This window comes from Callithrix jacchus, chromosome 15 (genome assembly GCF_049354715.1).
Source record: "Callithrix jacchus isolate 240 chromosome 15, calJac240_pri, whole genome shotgun sequence".
Classification (NCBI taxonomy): domain Eukaryota; kingdom Metazoa; phylum Chordata; class Mammalia; order Primates; family Cebidae; genus Callithrix; species Callithrix jacchus.
This window is the reverse complement of record NC_133516.1, coordinates 78,214,535-78,233,560: the sequence shown is the minus strand read 5'-3', so window position 1 is coordinate 78,233,560 and position 19,026 is coordinate 78,214,535. Positions and strand designations below refer to the sequence as shown.

The 19,026-nt window shown below is 48.1% G+C and overlaps 1 protein-coding gene across 2 annotated transcripts in view; it reads right to left on the bottom strand.

The window, feature by feature from the left end:
- Nucleotides 1–19,026, bottom strand: part of ITGB5 (integrin subunit beta 5) — a 125,686-nt gene that overhangs the window by 24,121 nt on the left and 82,539 nt on the right. For both annotated transcript variants that reach the window (XM_002758724.7, XM_054246253.2), the window contains exon 10: nt 9,772–10,201. In XM_002758724.7, coding sequence (XP_002758770.3) covers nt 9,772–10,201 — 430 coding nt within the window. The remainder of the gene's footprint in view (nt 1–9,771; nt 10,202–19,026) is intronic.

The following is a 19,026-nucleotide window of genomic DNA, read 5'->3' as shown; positions in this document are numbered from 1 at the left end:
GCTGTGTCTGACATATCCTTACGTAACCCAGAGGAACTCCCTTAGGAAAACAGGGGCTAAATATTTCCTAAGATTTTGACAGAGAGAAAGAATACTTATAAGGTAAGACTTCAAAAATGTGGGTTAAGGGCCAGGGTAGTGGGAAGGGTCTTAAGCTAATCAAAAATAGTGGATTTAGGTAGAAATGAGCTAATTGTTTACCTGCAAAAGGCAGTGCAAGGTTCTCCCAGTCTGACTCTATAATCAAAAATCACAAGGAGCCCTATAGGTTCTGGGCTTCAATTTCCCCAGATGTGAAGGGTCAAAGCAGGCAATGCACAGGAGTCACACCATGTGGGACAGGCTCTGCTAGGAAAGGCATGAAATGCAAAAACATCCTCCCAGTTAGGGCTTGCTCATGATACATAAGTGCAAAATACTAACAAATGAGCCTGTCTGTTTCCAAGGAAATGATCTCAATATAGCAAAAAGGCCATTAAAATAGATTCTCAGCTGGGTGCAGTGGCTCACGTCTATAATCCCAACACTCTGGAAGGCTGAGAAGGGAGGACTGCTTGAGCCCAGGAGTTTGAGGCTGCAGTGGGCTATTGAGTGTACCACTGTACTCCAGCCTACAGGGCAAGACCCTGTCTCTTTAAAAAAAAAAAAAAAAAAGATTCTCCTTACATTATTATAATTTTGCCTATTGCTAACGGTCAACTTCATGACAACAAGTAACATACTAACGTGGGTTGCATATTTCTTTAGCTTAGGGGCATCTGGACTCACTTGATAGACTGGGGGGGTGATGGCTGTGGGGTGGAGTGACAGCAGGTTCCGTCCTCTGGGTCAGAGAGCAACAGTCAGAGCCCAGGAAGGTGCCCTGGAAAGAGGAAGGAAACCTTCGAGTGGGTCAGACTTGGAGCAACTTCCAGACTCAAGGGAGCTTTTGGATCTGGGTGGAGCTCTTAGGTCAATGCTCTGAGCATGACAGACACTCACCCCAAAGATCAACATAGCTCCATCTGGACCTGCCCCACCTCGCCAGAGGCACTAAGCAGCAGAAATCAATGAATAACCAACTATGTGGAAGCACCTAAAGCCAACACCAAACTCAAAGTGTCAGCTCAACCCCTAAGAAATGGAACAAAAGGTGCCTTAAGAATAACCATTTCAGCCACCAGAGGTCTCTCACAGTTTTAAGTTTAAACATGGGAAATTCTCCAACATGTTATAATATCAAAAGGCTAATAATACCACCCACACCTCAAGCCTACATGACTAAGATCTGATCTTCGGCATTCTGAGGTCTTCCTAGTCTTTTCCTTTGCTTTTTAAATGTCATTATTTTCTTCAGAAGCCAAACCTCATGACCTTAAGGACCAGGCCTGAAGTTCAAAGGCACGCACAGAACCCTCAGCACAGTATTGTTTGCAAACTTCTCTTCCTAAGTAGAGGGAAGGGGACAGTGAGGGGAGGTCCAACGCTTAGATTTTCAGAATCACAGGTGATTTGCTGCTTAAGATGTTTCTGGACACAGGATCTGAGCAAGCAAAAGCAGGGAAAAACTCCATTTCCCAAGCTAAGCTCAGAGCACCTAGAAGGCAGGTTCTCAAAAATGCTTCCCAACCCTCTGTTTTTTGTCTTTCAAGATCTCAAAGAAGTCTGAATGGTAAAGGCAGAAGCATAAGATGATTCATGTTCCCATTCCTCACTTCTACAAAATTTCAAGAGAAAAAGTGGAAAATTCCAGGAGCAATAAAAATTTAGAAATTAATTCAAGACTGAAACTCCAGCTGTATATCCCTGGCAGCCAGTCCAATATTTGGCTTATGAAGAATGCTCAATGAACTTTTGTTGAATGAGATGAATGCAGCAACCTGCCTAGCACAAAATGACCTTCAATGAGAGATCATTGTTTCTGTATTTGTAGCTACATTGTCTCAGATCAGATGCTTATTAAGCTCTGGTTTTTCCAAAGCTGTGGTTTCTCCAACCACAAGCTGCAAGGGGCTGGCTGATTCCAGAGATGAGCAGCCCAGCTGGCTCATGTGACTAGTTCAAAAGATGCATTATTTCATTATAGGATCAAGCCCTACATTTTGGTACCTTTTTGCCTTTCAAGTGAACTTGAGCTGTGGCTAGAAACAGATGGATTTTTTTTTTTTTTTGAGATAGGATCTAGCTCTGTCATCCAGGCTGGAGTGCAGTGGCGTGATCTCTGCTTACTGCAACCTCCATCTCCTGGGCTCAAGCGATCCCTCTCACCTCAGCCTCCTGAGTAGCTGAGACAACAGGAACACACCACCAGTCCTGGCTAATTTTTTGTAGAGACAGGGTCTTGCTATGTTACCCAGGCTGGTCTTGAACTCCTGAGCTCAAGCAATCCACCCACCACCTTGGCCTCCCAAAGTGCTAGGATTATAGCTGAGCCACTGCACCCAGCCCTGGGAGAAAAATGTACTCAGTGTCCCTGGTGCAAGGAGCTTTATAGACACTGTCCTGTTGGTTCCTCGCAACTCCCTTCTGGGGTAGGTTTTTCCTCCTTATTTGATAGATAATAAAAAATCTAGGTTTGTCTCATTCCAAAGCCATTTCCTTTCCATTCAATAAGGAGGCCTCCAAAGGCTTTTGCAGTACTCCTGTGCAAGGCACATGGAGAAACATCTCTGTGCTGGTTGATGACATGGTTTCTGTGTTGTCATTGCCCAAGGAACATGCATTGTCCTCAGCCACCCTGTACATGGTATCCTGTCAAAATATCACTTCCACTCACGGGTGTCTCATTCCTTATGATGACAGTTATTGAAGAATCCTGGCCAGGCACAGTGGCTCACGCCTGTAATCCCAGCAGGATTAAGGGCTTGTAATCCTTGGCCCTTAGGAGGCCAAGGCAGGCAGATCATGAAGTCAGGAGTTTGAGACCAGCCTGGCCAACATGGTGAAACCCTGTTTCTACTAAAAATACAAAAAACAGCTGGGCATGGTGGGGCGCACCTGTAATCCCAGCTACTCACTCGGGAGCCTGAGGCAGGAAAATTGCTTGTACCCAGCAGGTGGAGGTTGCCGTGAGCTGAGATCGTACCACTGCACTACAGCCTGGACAACATAGCAAGACTCCGTCTCAAAAAAAAACAAAAACAAAAACAAAAACAAACAAACAAACAAAAATCTGTAACAAATTCTGTTCTCAGAGCCATCATACTTGAGTACTCCAAAATGGAACAGGACTCTCCTGGCCCTCATGGTCATGTACATATTTAGGATTTCTACGCTACCAGGTGAGGGAAATTGCTACATTCGTTTCTGAAGCTCCGCCTGGAGGCTTCTTTTGGGAGAGAGGGGTCCTTTCTCTGGAAGATATATTTTGCATCCCTGTTTTTGCTAAAAGCATCTGGGTAACCATCAACAAATTGAGCAGAGATTAATGTATGTGAAAAAACCTGAAGCTATTTCTAGGTGCTCCTATCAGAGGCACACAGCGGTGGTGATCCTACCAAGATGTCCCTTTTCTGGAGATCAAACATGTCCAATCTAGGTTCATTCACAAGGTACTTTTAGCTCACGCCTGTAATTCCAGCACTTCGGGACACTGAGGTGGGAGGATCCTTTGAGCCCAGGAATTCAAGACCAGCCTGGGCAACGTGGGGAGACCCTGTCTGTATTATAAAAACAAATAAACAAACAAATGGTACTTTTGGAAACCTCTGTCATTGAGGTCACCTTCAAGACAGTCCTGTAGCAAACCACTTGTGAAATATGCCAATTGCAATGACAGAGATACAGCAGCAAACTGAGCCCCAGAACGGCTGCCAGGCTACTGAGTGTGAAAGTTACACTTCTAAAGAAAACAATATAGATATGGTGAGAAACACTTTGAAACTGCATCTGGATAACTGTTGCCATGGCGGGCGTTTTGTTTGGCAAGAGGCAAGAAGCCTAGAATGTAGCCTTAATCTCAGGAGTGCCTTTAACCAGACAGAGTTAACAGAACTTTGCTAAGTCTGCCGGGAACTGTTAGCCCAGACCCAGAACCCATGCTTGGATGCTGGCCCTGGTCTACTAGGAATTATGCTACTAGTGCTGTGCTTCCTTTCTTTGGTAACGTTTGGGAGAGAACTATAGATGCCCCTTTACTTCTAATTGCCTGCCACATAGTAATAAAAGATTTACCCAGCTCAAATGCTGGGTAAAATGAAGGTGAGACATAAGACCTTTTACTTTGAGGTGCTTTGGGATCCTACAGCCATGAGACCAAAAGGGCTCTGTTCAAAATTCTACCTTCTATTTGATTTAACTTTCCTCATTATGTGGAACCCAAGAAATAGGCTGACCATTAGCAAATAATTCAGTGTGCTCCAGTGCAGTCATTTTAAGTGTAGAGAAGGCTGAAAGCATCTGGGTTGAAACTGACCTCAGCAATGTACCACAAGGTAGTAGCTCAAATCCCAGAAAACACACTGTTTGGGCATAGAAACCAACAAAGAAACTCAAAGTTTGAGAAGGATCTTCTATTACTAAAAAACAAATGAACAGAACATGCCCTGCTTCTCATACTTATTAGTAAAGAAAGTCTGAAGAGTCAATACGAGACTCAAAAGGAAAGCAACCCTCATGATGGCCCCAGGAAGCTTTCCTCACACACAGACAGTTTTTGGACAGAACCATTCTCTAAGTCAAGCTGCCTCTAGAAACTATGGGGAGACACAAGAGCCCCAAGCTCACACACATTCCTGTGACAATGTGTCACAAAATAACAGAGTTGTTCAATTGCTTCCAGACCTTAGTCGGATTTGTTCACTGTTCATTTTGTCTCTTTTCTTTCTTTTTTTTCCCTAGACTGCTCAGCAGGATTCACTGTTTATTTTGATGACGGATAACATACTGCAAACCTGTAATCTCTTGCACTTCTCCCCAGCCCTGTCTTGGTAGGGACAAGGACTGTAAGCCTCCTATTGATAGAAAGTCCAGTGAAGTAGGAGTTTCTCTGGGGCGACCCTACCTATTCTGGCTCTAGCTCTGCCTCAGCCACTTCTTCAAGTGCACCCCTCAACCCCGCTCTGAAGACAAACCACAACCACACGATTTCCTTCCAAGAGAAGCTGCAGGGAAAAGTGGGTGTACAACTGTGAGGGAATGCTGAAGTCAGCTGCTTGGGAGTCTCTGAATCAGCAACTTCAAGAGCAGAGTGGTGGCTGGGAAACAGGCTTCCCTGCCACAAAAACTCCAGATGTAGCCATGACTCAAGAGCTCAAAACTAACGCATGCAGTTCTGGAGTGGGAGCCCCACACTGACCACAAGTGCCAAGGACCCAGGGACTGGAATTCCTGACCTATCCATTCACAGCCCCTCCTGAGCTGTAAGGTTTGAGAGACAAGGAAGGGCTGGTGCTGTAACACTGTGCAAGAAGCCATGGCATGAACATATGTTATTAAGTCTTTCCTGGAGCTGGGCTCAGTTTAAGTCCTTTCCAAACTGTCAAACAATAATGACCTCACTCCACAAACTATTTTCTCCAGAAAGACTTGGATAGTGTCATGTTTCAACTAGTTGTTGCTTTTAAAGTGAAGAGGTGGAGGAGGCTTGTTGGGGGTGCAATGGAAAGACACTCAAAACGTTCTCATTGAGAATTTACTAAAAGTAATTTGACTTCAAGTGCTCCTTAGGATATAATATTATAGGGGAAAAAACATGATACAAAATTGCATGCAGCCATAAACACACATACACTAACTTAGGAGAAAGTTTAGAAGGAAATAAACTAATCTTTTAAAATAAGAGTGATGAAATTATGGATGATTTTAAAATTTCTTTCTACTGCTCAGAATATTCTCGACCTAAGGCTACTCACCCAGCTGTGTGGCAAGGTCTTGATGAGCACACAGCTTCAGAAGTGATGCACAAGAAACAGCCCGGGTGAAAAGAGCTGATTGTCTGGTTTCCCAGATGGTCCAAATTACTCCTGGTCACCAAGAAGATGGACAGCACCAACTGGCCACACATCCATCAACTTCCCTGTGTTTTTCAAGTTTTCTTTAATAATTGTCTATGGCTTCTCCAGTGGGGAAGAAAAAAAGACATTCCATCTCTGCAACCTCAGGAAGTTAGTAACCTGAAGCATCATCTACCTGGGAGCCTCAAGGGCTTGGCAAACCTCTGGTTTCTCTACCCCATGATGTGAGCATTTCCTGATCCCACAGGATTCTATGGGGTGAAGGGAAGAGAAAGAGAAAAAGACAGAGCAGCGGGGGCTTTTGGATATGCGGTCTGGCAGAATTCTGTCATGCAAGATTAACTCAGGACTGTGGGTTCTGGTGATTGAGCCAAAAAGTTCACTCAGTTATGGAATATTCCTGTTTCCAAAATGACCAGTTTTCCCCACTGAGAGTCACTAGTACCTGATCTCCCACTCATCTTGTGTTTCCCAGAGAAATGCCAGTCTCAGAGAGACAGAGAGGCATCATCCAACATGCCTCTCTGTCTTCTCCTTCAGTTCTCAAAATGATGCAGAAACAAGTGGTGTTGGCTCATCTTATGAGACAGGAAAAGCCAAAGTGCAAGACAACCAAGGTCGCAGCCTGATGAACCGTGGAGATGAAATGTGCACACGGCACCTGGCTTGGAAGCCCTTACTCCCAGGCTGCATGGACACGCACAGGCTTCTAGGGTGAAGACATACCAGAGGGTTAATTTCAGGCTCCTGAAGGGGAAGGGGGAACAGTACTGTCATGATTGCTAATATCTCTTTATGATAAAAACTGCTAAAAAAGCCTATTACAGACACTGCCAGGCTACTTAGAGCTTTCACTGTGGCTACCAAGAGGAAAGGAAACTCCATTCCACCACCCTGGAATTTTTTAGGCAAAGCCCGGGGACTGTCTGGGGAAGGGCTGGTCCCTCCTGCACTCTGGGCACCAGCTGTGGGCACCCGTCCCCAGCAGGGTGTGGCACTGACTCACAGAGGAGCCGGCACTGGGAGTGTCTTCCTCTTGTGCCAGGCAATGTGCTAGGTGCTTCACACACATCTCTTTTTCCTTATAACAACTCTGTGCCCAAGTCACACTAGCAGATATGGTATGACGGGATCTAGGCCCAGGCTTGCCGCTATTGAACCCAAACTTTTTCTATTAACCAGACAGAACCGCCCAGCTGAAACACCAACTGATCATCACTCTGATAGAGAAAGCGTTGACCCTGTTGCACGCTTGCCATGTCGAATCCTGATTTTCCCACCTGCTTTACTCTGTGATGACATTCCTAAGTCCCGCCCTTTCCAGGGCAGCTCTAATTTTAGACATGCTGGTCCCACAGCACCCATAGGTGTACTCACGGCAAGCTCTGCTCCAGGAAGCTTCCCTTGCTAACCCACACCTGTGCAACCCTGTGTGGAGGTACAGTTCCTCCTCCCCGATGGTGGAGTACTTGCACAGTCCTGGTTTGCTTCAGAGGCACTGTGGGCTTTCTTTCCCAGTTGAACCCTAAGTTCCTTTCAAACCCACCCATCCCGACTGGAAGACCATTCTCAAGGAGAGAACCCCAGAAACCACAGAATAAATAATGTGTAGAAGAAACTACAGCCCTGCCTAAAACAGTTTTACTTACTACCTTTGCAGGTGGCATGGTATTGGATAAAACTTGAGATACAATTTTGAAGTATTTAATCAGAATGCAATACCAGAGTGGGAACTGCCAGCCCGTCATTTAACTGGAATCAATGTAAAGTCCTCTGTTTAGATACAGAAAATTCAGTGCTCCAACACAACACACTAAAAAGTCCCTCTCCTCTGAACCACTGTTCTAAAAATTAAAACAAATAAAAAGTCTCAAACTTTTGGAAGCCCAGTTAAAAACAAGCTCAAGAGTGTTCTGTGACTATTTAACAGAAAGAAAAGGTGGGCCAGGCGTGGTGGCTCACACCTGCAATCCCAGCACGTTGGGAAGCCGAGGCAGGTGGATCACCTGAGGTCAGGACTTCGAGACCAGCCTGGCCAACATGGCGAAACCCCATCTATATTTTAAAAGCACAAAAAATTGGCTGGGTGTGGTAGCGGGTGCTTGTAATCCCAGCTACTCAGGAGGCTGAGACAGGAGAATGACTTGAACCAGAGAGGTGGAGGTTGTAGTGAGCTGAGACCACGCCACTGCACTCCAGCCTGGGAGACAGAGCGAGACTTCCCAAAAAATAAAAAGGGAAAGAGAAAGAAAGAAAGAGAGGGAGGGAGGGAGGCGGGGAAGGAAGGAAGGAGGGAAGGAGGGAGGGAGGGGAGGGAGGGAGGGAGGGAGGAAGGTACGTAGGTACATAGGTAGGTAGGTAGGTAGGTAGGTAGGTAGGTAGGTAGATAGGTACTGTCAGGGTGCATCTGTGGAAACAGAATGTCCAAATCACAGGAAACAAAAGCTCTGCAGCACCATGGACCAAGCCCTCATCATCCAGCATGACAAGAAACATGCTCAGTTCTTCACAAATGATAGCACCCTCAGAGAAGGAAGAGACTTGGGGTGTCTAACCTAGATCAGAAGAGAGAACAGAGAAACATAAGCTTTTAGATTTTTGGCAGGTTGTCATGTGGAAGGGGGACTTAAGAATGTGAGCCATTGGGTGGAAGTTATTAAGAAACAAATTTCTCTTCAATATAAAGAGGAATTCTGGGCTGGGTGTGGTAGCTCAAACCTATAATCCCAGCACTTTGGGAGGCCAAGTTGGGTGGATCACTCGAGGTCAGGAGTTCAAGACCAACTTGGCCAACATGGTGAAACCCCATCTCTACTAAAATTACAAAAATTAGTCAGGTGTGGTGTTGGATACCTGTAATCCCAGCTACTCGGGAGGCTGAGGCAGGAGAATTGCTTGAACCCGGGAGGCGGACATTGCAGTGAGTTGAGATAGTGCCACTGCACTCCAGCAACAGGGCAAGACTCTATCTCAGTTAAAAAAAAAAAAAGAATTCTGCCAGGAAAAATAGCAGCCCCAAAGATGTCCACATTCTAATCCCTAGAACCTATCACTGTGTGGCCTTACATGGTGAAAGGGATTGTGCAGGTGTGAGTAAGCTAAGGACCTGGGGATGGGGAGACTTCCCAGGGTTCAACTGAGGGTCCCTTGTAACTACAGGGGTCCACAGGAGAGGGAGAAGGATGTGACAACAAAAGCAGATACTACTCCGCTGGTTTTGAAAATGGAAGGAGCTACAAGCCAAAGAATACAGGTGCCCTTTAGGAACTGGAAAAGGCTGCAACAGATACTCCCCTGGAGCTTCTAGGAGGCGTGCAGCCCCGCTCACAGCTTGATTCTAGCCAAATGAGATCCATTTCAGACTTCTGACCTCAGAACTGTAATGGAATAAATGTATACTGTTTTAAGCCACCAGGTTTGCTGTGAGTTGTGGGAGCTGCAATAAGATATGAATCCAATAGCTAAGAGGCAGATGGCCACTACCAGCCCCAGTGAGCTCCCTGTCCCAGGAGGCAATCAAGAAGAGGCTGAACATCTCTACCTGTCAGGAATGCTGTGCACACCAGTCCTGCATGAACTGGGAAGTAAGCTGGATGACCCACAGGCTGGTCCCTAACTCTCAGAGTCCATAATTTATAGCAGTGCCTTCTGCTTTTGTATTCCACACACTAGTCCCCACTTCCTGCCTAGGGTTGGCAAGGCTTGCCCACTGTCTTCTCCAAGGAGAGCCATGGTGGTGACACTTTCTACTACCATGGAATGAAAGGTGGGCTTTGGGAGGATGTCCTAACAGCATCTGGGCCTGGCTCAGAGCTAAGTGATTGCTGGTGACACTTACCTGAGCAGAGGACTCCCTTGTTCCTGGCACAGGAGAAGTTGTCGCACTCACAGAAAGTCCCATAGATCTTCCCGAACTCACTCTCGAAGCAGGAACACTGGTTGCAGCTGCACTCCCCACGCCCGCTGCACAGCGGCTTGCCCTCTGCCTCCCGGCACAGGTTCTGGTACACGCTCTGGTTCTCCCCATCCTGGCACTCGCACCTGGTGCCCAGGTAGCCGGCGTTGCACTCACACAGGCCGCAGACATAGGTTCCGCTCCCGCTGCAGCTGGTGCTGTTCGGTTTCAGCTTCACGCTACAGCCACATGTGCAGTTATAGGTGACCCCCACTGCCAGGCTGTCCCGGAATCCCACTGGCCGCAGGGTGAACACATGCTCCATGTGTCTGCTGGGGCAGCTTCGGGCCTCCACTGACACCTCAAAGGATGCCTGGGCAGAAGGAAGAGAAGGGATATGATGACGGTGGCAAGCCAAGGCCTCCCATTCACCCAGGAGCAGGGCCCTTGATGAAGAGCAGCTGTGAACTCCAGCCCTCTCCGTGCACACAGGTAGAACCACCGAGGTGGCCTGAGTAGGAAGAGACCTTAGAACCAGCAACTCTCACACTTCGTGGAAAAGAGGATGCTCAGGTGGGCTCACATTTGACAGGGGAATTCTTTTTTTTTTTTTTTGAGACGGAGTTTCGCTCTTGTTACCGAGGCTGGAGTGCAATGGCACGATCTCGGCTCATCGCAACCTCCGCCTCCTGGATTTAGGCAATTCTCCTGCCTCAGCCTCAGTAGCTGGGATTACAGGCACGCGCCACCAGGCCTAGCTAATTTTTTTAATTTTTATTTTTAGTAGAGACGGGGTTTCACCATGTTGACCAGGATGGTCTCGATCTGTTGACCTCATGATCCACCCGCCTCGGCCTCCCAAAGTGCTAGGATTACAGGCGTGAGCCGCCGCGCCCCGCCCAGGGGAATTCTTTAACATTCATTATCTCTGCATCCTCATGACCCTGAGGAAACCAGCCTCTGCATAAAGGCACAGGGCTTCCTTGAGTTCACACAGTTCTTGTTCTCCCTTTCTTTTCTATTCTGTCCTATCCTCTTCCCAGCCCCACTGCAGATGCCTCTTCTCTGCTCATTTAAAAAGTCATTCGGGGCCGGGCGCGGTGGCTCAAGCCTGTAATCCCAGCACTTTGGGAGGCCGAGGCGGGTGGATCACAAGAGATCAAGACCATCCTGGTCAACATGGTGAAACCCCGTCTCTACTAAAAATACAAAAAATTAGCTGGGCATGGTGGCGCATGCCTGTAATCCCAGCTACTCAGGAGGCTGAGGCAGGAAAATTGCCTGAAACCAGGAGGCGGAGGTTGTGGTGAGCCGAGATCGCGCCATTGCACTCCAGCCTGGGTAACAAGAGCGAAACTCCATCTCAAACAACAACAACAAAAAGTCATTCGGTAAACAAATGTTTCCTGGGCACTGCCTCTGTGCCAGGCACGATGCTAGCTGCAGAGGCATGGTGGCACTCCTCTCATGGGGCACTGGGTGAAGAGCACCTGCCTGGCCCGCCATAGAGAAGGCTCTGTGCCTGCTGGCAAAGGACTCAGCTGGCTCCAGAGCTTGCTCTTCAGACACGCCCAAACCCCCTGCGCCTCAATTCCTCCTCTGTGAGTGCTTGTCACAGCTGCATCTTTCACAATCCTCCCATGCTCTTGAGGTCTTAAAAAAGAGTTGCCGACTGATGAATGCACCATGCACAGGAACAGACCTTTTCTTTTTAAACAGAGTATGTAAGGAAGTGTTTCTAACTCATGAGCTTCTCACAGACTGCCTAGGAAACAGGCTCAAGGTGGGCCTGGCTGGGTTTCAGATAGTGTGGGAGGGATGCCTGACAGCTGCCCACAGGGCTAGGATGGAGGAAAATCAAGGATGAGGCTTGGCTGATTCTTCCAGGAACTAGAGTCTGACTCCCCCACCCTCTCCTCCTCACTCCCCTGAGGAGAGCCATGTAGGGTTTGAATTGCCCAGCAGGGCCCTCGGAGCAGGGCACTATGGAGTCTATGAAAACCCACAGACAGGTGGCTGGTGTGCCCTGATGAAATACGATAGTGAAGTCTTACTCAGGGGTGGGTTCTCCCTTACTCCCTAAACGGACAGAGGCCCAGCCTACCCGACCCCACAAATGGACTCACTGCTTCTGTGTCCAAATGTTTTTATTAAAGGCTCCTCAGATCATTCTGAAGCTCAGAAGGAGTTAGAAACCACTTTCAGCTATTACTATTCTTAATTCTATTATTTGGGTTGGACTGAAGCTAATTTTTTTTTTTTTTTAATGGAGTCTTGCTCTGTCACCAGGCTGGAATGCAATGGCACGAAATGCATTTCGGCTCACTGCAATCTCCACCTCCCAGGTTCAAGTGATTGTCCTGCCTCAGCCTCCTGAGTAGCTAGAATTACAGGCATGCACCACCACACCCAGCTAATTTTTGTATTTTTATTAGAGATGGGGTTTCACCATGTTGACCAGGATGGTCTTGATCTTCTGACATCATGATCCACCCACCTCGGCCTCCCAAAGTTCTGGGATTACAGGTGTGAGCCACTGTGTCTGGCCATTAAAGCTAATTTTTTAAATGTCATCATTCACTTGCTTCACTGGACAATCTTCAGGTAACAATGTTTTTTGTTTTTTTTTTTTTGAGACAGAGTCTCACTCTGTCACCCAGGCTGGAGTGCAGTGGTGCCATCTCGGCTCACTGCAGCCTCTGCCTCCCAGATGCAAGCGATTCTCCCACCTCTGCCTCCCAAGTAGCTGGGATTACAGGTACCTGCCATCATGTCTGCCTAATTTTTGTATTTTTTGTAGAGATGGGGTTTCACTGTATTGGCCAGGCTGGTCTCGAACTGCTATCCTCAAGTGATCCACCGCCTCAGCATCCCAAAGTGCTGGGATTATGGCCGTGAACCACTGCGCCCAGCCCACGATGTTCATTTTTTGAGAACATTAAAAATATCTGTTTCTAAACAAAGTAACAGATCCCTGTTACTTTGAGATCTTTACTGCTTCTAAAAGGCCTCCCTCAGTTGCTGTGACACCTAGGGACACAGGGAAAGGGGAGAGGGTATAGGACTGAGCAGGAAGACACATCCTGCTCTCTAAGTCCTGGAGCAAGTCCTGCATGGCAGCAAACTTCTGTTTCAAAGGACTTGACAGCAGACACCCAGGACTCAGCATTAGCCAAGAGGCTCAACAGGAGATGCTTTTGGACAAGTGAGCTGAGGATAGCTAGGAGTGCAGGGTCAGAAGACACTGGGAGGACCAGGCCAGCTGCAGACTCCTTGGGCTAGCTCCACCTCACCTTCCATCTCTGTGGGGTGGGAAAATAGGGGGAGGCAAAGGGGAAAGATTGACACAAACAACAGATTCAAGGCTAAGTTCCAAGGTCTCGAGATACAGGGAGGCTCTCAAGGTAAGGAAAGAAGATTCAATCCACTTGGACACTGAAATTGGTTAAAGAATAACACTAACAGGCTGGGTGTAGTGGTTCACGCCTGTAATTCCATCACTTTGGGAAGCTGAGGTGGGCAGATTGGGAGGATCACTTGAGGCCAGGAGTTCGAGACCAGCCTGGGCAACATGGAAAACGCCATCTCTACCGAAAGTACAAAAAAAAGCCAGGCGTTTTGACACATGCCAGTGGTCCCAGCTACTCAGAAGGCTGAGGTGGGAGGATTGCTTGAGCCCGGGAGGAGGAGGTTGCAGTGAGCCGTGATCATGTCACTGTACTACATCCTGGATGACAGAGTAAGATCTTACCTCAAAAAGAAAAAAAAACCACACTAATAGTTACTAGTTGCCAAGTGCCTACTATGTACTAGGCACTGTGCTGGACATTTTCACAATTATCTCTTTTAAAAGCCCCAGAAGGAAGAGTCCTCATTTTATCAGAGAAAAAAACATACTTGGTGGGGTCAGTGGATTTAGTCATGGTCACGCAGCTGATGAGGAGTGGGGCCAGGCCTAGAGCAGGACCTGTGTCCTCCTTAACATATCAGCTCCTAGAAGGCACAATGAGTTCTACCTCATCAGGGTATGAGAGGAGAGCCAACCTGGCTTACTAAAGGGACCACTTGATGGTGATACCCAAAATGGTGGCCAGAGGCATCTCCACATCTTTCTGTCATGGGCTGAGAATGATTTGAGCTTGTAGACAGGATGGGAGTGGGGACTATGCCTGCCCGAAGCCATCCATCCCTTCTGAGGTCCAGAGAGAAACTTGCTTGCATCTCCTTTTACTACTTGCTTGAAGCTCCCACAACAGTGACATGCTTAAAGCTACCTGTAGCTTGCTTCAAGTTACAGCTGAAACCCTGTACTCCTAGGGCTACAACTTACTGGACTTGTTAAATGAAAAGGCTGTGCCCCACAGAGGCATGTGTAGGTCAGAAATAGAATAGACTACAAAGGAATGACCTGGACCAAGAGCCAAGGACATTTACTTATTGAAAGACTGTGTGGAGTGTACACCTGTGAGTATAACCTCCCATGGAAACTTGCCTGCCTTGGGGTTAAAGCAATGAAAGTGAGAGTTAAGTCTCATGAATCTTGCTGATATGTCTGTGTTTGCTTGGGAAAAAGTGGGAGGTTAGGGAGCCCCTGAAGTGCTGGCACCCGATCACCAGCATGTAGAAACACTCATGCACTGTCTGCCCAGCTGGGCAAGCAAAGAGGGTCAGGCTTTCAAGCAGGTTCTGAGGCCTTCCCCAGACAAGGCTTCAGTCCAAGTGAGGTGCTATCTGTCTGGCCCTGTGCAGCCTGGAGTGCAGCCAGATGCCTGATAACCAGAGAATGTTCTGTCTATTTCAGCCACTGGGTCTCAGCTCCTGCTGGGCACAGGAAGTGCTATAAAAAGCACTTCAGGACCAGCAAGGAAATCTGTTCACTTACCCCTCCTTTCAGAGGCTCCATTTTTCCTACTGGATTTGGAAAGAATCCAGAGAGGCTGGAAGGCATCTGGAATGAGGCCTCTTTGAGTCCCTCCCCTGATTCCTGAGGACCAGCTAATACTGAAGGTTCACCAGTTCCTAGAGACTTTCATTCACCAGCTCTGAGATTCCAGAGGAAGGTCACAGACACAGCAGCCCTCCCGCCTGGGCTTGTTATTTGAACTTCATTGGGATGCTTCTGGTTCCCCTGTGGGGCTGCTGGCCAGATGCACCCTTTCAAAAGGGCCGCCCAGCCCCCACACCGAACCCACCAAATCCAGGGTTATCCTATGCAGATTTCAAATCTGCTCAGATCTCAACAAAAAAGGAGCTGGGATGGGCACAGGCTACAGGGCCCTGGGGAGCAGACACGAGCAGGAACGGGGTGCTGTGGGAAGCCCATGATGGGGTTCACTGGCTGCTTTGTGCTGGATATCCGTGCTAGCCTCACAACCAGCCACTTGCATACTGATTTGTTGAAGCCAGTTCCCGAGTAAACTGACTCCTGGTGGTTGGTGTAGGATAAAGGGGGGAAATTAGGGAAACAACTGAAATCACTGGGAAAGAGAACGTCATTGGATTCGGGGCTTTCAAGGTTTGATTTAAGCCATATTTCTCTTTGAGGACATCCCTGACCCTCAGCCCCTGCCACCTCTCCTGCTTCTTGCTAGACATCTGTCTTGACCCAGAGCACACAGGGTTGTCACAGAACCACAGCCTGCACCCCTTCCACCTCTGCAGGAAGCTGTGATGATGAGGAGGTGAGGTCCACCTGGCTGCCACTCACCAGCTGGCTCAAGGCTGCCCCTCACATAGGTCGTGTCCTCGTCCACAGGTCAGACACTGAGATCCCTGATGACAGCTGAACCCTGCCTGCTCTTCCTAATACCTCTTCTCCAGGAGAGTCCCCAGACCCTCCAGCTATGCTCAGCACTCTTGTCTACCCCCGCCTCCACCCCTTGACCTGCCCACAGTCCTCCCAACTCCTGCCACCAAAGAATGGAACACACTTGCCAGACAATAGCCAGACGCATTAGATTGGCAGGTATGCTCCACCACTGTGGCCCAAGCCAGCCTCTCTCCCCTCCGTCCCCAGCCCACTCCTCTTGCCTCAACAGCCATCACCATCAGCTGCTTTCCACTGGCCTAAGGGCGATACTCTTCACATCCTAGCAGACACACCTTGCCAATAATACATATTGCAGGCCCACTGATGGGACCAGCCCACCGTCCCTTCCTATGTCTGGGAAACTCCTACTGATGCTCTGGGCCTCGGCTCCAACAGCCCCCTCTGCAGTGCTGGGCCTTCGTCCTTGGGCTCCTACAGTGCCACACCTGGCTTTCTCACAGCACTTGTCACCCTCTACAGGGCTGACTCCTCCACCAGACTCCAAGTCCCTGACCTGCAGCTTCATCTGTACATCCTGAGTGAGCATGGGATTTGATAGAGAAACACTTACCGAGCATGAGTGGATGTCAGCATAGTCACTGGCAAGTTCTGAAATGTGTGACTTTGGGACACACGTCCAGAGGGAAACACTCACACACACAGTAGCAGCCCTGCTTGCCAGAGCCCAACTGTCAGTGCTCTGCATACAGTTCAGCCGGAGAGAAGGGGTGGAAAGTTTTCCTTCTTGGGCACCAGGCTTAGGAAAATCAGACCAGTCCCAGCTGTAAGTGCACCCCTTCTGGCTTGGGGATCAGAGGAACTGACAGACCCCTCTCTTTCCTCAAAAAGGAAAAGCCCCTCAGCTCCCCATGCCAGGACTGGCTCTGGGGCTGTATGCCTGTGCGGTCATGAGGGCCCCCACTCAGAAGGGCCCATGCTTAAATGCTTTGTGATTGCCGTGTTGGAATGCTTAATGATTTTTGAACATGGACCCCATATTTTCACTGTGCACTGCACTACAAATGATGGAGCCAGTTCTGCCTCCAAGGCCCGCAAAAGAGCTGCCTCTCCTGGCCTGGGTGGCCCTTGTGAACAGAATCATGTCTGGTTCTGAGGAGGAGAGTGGCCACTGCCCTGTGCCAGCCTGTCTTCATCCACAGAAAACAAAAACCCCACAGCCCTTGCAGTGGAACCAGGGGTCATGTGACCGTGGCCTTTGGACAGCAAGACAACAACGCTAGGACAGTGAGTAGAAACAAAGGGCCAGCTCAGGACACTCGCCTAGGGCCCCTGCTGTTCCCACAGGGCTTCGGCCCATCCGATCCCACAGGAAGAGCTGTCAAAACATGCCAGCCTGAGCAGAAGCTCCCTTCTCCTTCAGTGTCGCTTCGTGTGCTCTAAAAACCATCTCGATACATCTGAGATTTTCAAAGCATTTGAAAATTCATGTAAAAAAAAAAAAAAAAAAAAAAAAGAAAAATCATGTAAAATCGATTTCTAAGTTCTGACAGTTTCCCCATTTTTCTGAGGTATCCCAGCAAAAAATAAAAATCCGTACACTAGAGTGTCCGTCCACAAGTGGCCATGACACCACCGTATGCTTCCTCAAAGCTGTCACTCCCGAAGTGTGTGAGGCATAGGGGAAACACATGCACTATGGCCGCAGAAGCAGCCCCCAACTTGGCTCCTGGTGCTTGAGGGTTCTGGCATGCTTCTCAGGCCCCACTTTGAGTCTTAGTTTTTCACACATAAAATGGGGAAGGAATAGCTCCCTTATAAAGCTGCTATAAGAAGCAGACCGCAGCAGTAATGCCCCCACCACAGTTAAGGGGCACAATGGACAGGGCACATTGGAAATCCTTATTCCATGCTAACAAATACCATTTGCTCTGTAATGGGGAGTGGAATGAGTGGGATGACCTGGTGTAGAGGGAGAAAGACCTTGGTTTGGCTTGTGAGTTCACTGCCTCTTAGCTGGGTGAGCTGGGTCAGGTCATGCTCATCCTCAAATCCCAGGCTGTGTCAGCAGTGTGCAAGTGCTGGGCTCCCCACATGGTGCAGGGGGGCTCAGTCAGCGGCACTCTCCTGTGGAGGCTCCTGTTCCTCAGGATCATACTTTGCGCTGGTAGAGTCCTTTGAAATAGGTTTGGTAGAATAGAATCGTGAGCACCAAGAGGCCTGATAAAGGTGGTGAGGGAGCTGGCTTCAGAACAGAAAGCCCTGGCTTTGCATTTTCACTTTGACACTTACAGGCTGTGTACCTGTATGCTTTGTGCCTCAGTCTTCCCCATCTGTCAGCATGAATAACAATGTCTTCCTCACAGGGAATTAGTGGACACAGAACCACTCACTGACTAGATCATTTCTGGTCCTTCCCAAGACTAACTGTATTTCTGCTTCATATTCCATGAGGAAACCCCAATATATTTACAATGACTTTCTCCTTTTCACTTAGGACAGCATAAATTGGCTTCAGTTTTTTTGCATCTGAAAAGAGTTCTGACTTTACAATCTTACTATCAACAAACATTAGTTCCTTTGCCCTTCCTAGCTTCTAAACAATTCATCATGACAGTTGCTTGTCACTCTTCTTTTTCAAAAAAGAACTGGGCTTGGCTAGGCACAGTGGCTCATGCCTGTAGTCCCAGCACTTTGGGAGGCTGAGGCAGGAGGATCACTTGAGACTAGGAGTTCAGAACCATTTTAGGCAATATAGCGAGACTCTGTTTCTGCAAAAAAAAAAAAAAAAAAAAACAAAGAAATTAGCTGGGCATGGTGGTGCAGGTCTGTGGTCCCAGCTACTTGAGAGGCTGAGGTGGGAGGATCACCTGGGCCCTGGAGTTGGAGGTTACAGTGCACTATGATCAAGCCACTGTACCGCAGCCTGGGAACCAGAGCAAGACCCAGTCTCTAAAAACAAAAAAATAACTGAACAAGGCACTTCAGATGTGAGGTTTCAAAATATCTCTATTAACACAGCTTCAACTGGCATTACTTTTTATTTATTTATTTTATTTTTTGAGATGGAGTCTCACTTGGTCACCCAGGCTGGAGTGTAGTTGTGCAATCTCAGTTCACTGCAACCTCTGCCTCCCAGGTTCAAGCGTTTGTCCTGCCTCAGCCTCCCGAGTAGCTGGGACTATAGGTGTGCATCACCATGCCCAGCTAACTTTTGTATTTTTAGTAGGGGTGGGTTTCACCATGTTGGCCAGGCTGGTCTCAAACTCCTGACCTCAGGAGGCCAAACACTTGGCCTCCCAAAGTGCTAGGATTATAGGCATGAGCCACTGCGCCTGGCCTGCTATTTATATTTATATTATTTATTTGTTTGTTTGTTTATTTATTTATTTGAGACAGGGTCTTACTTTGTCACCCAGGTTGGAGTGCAG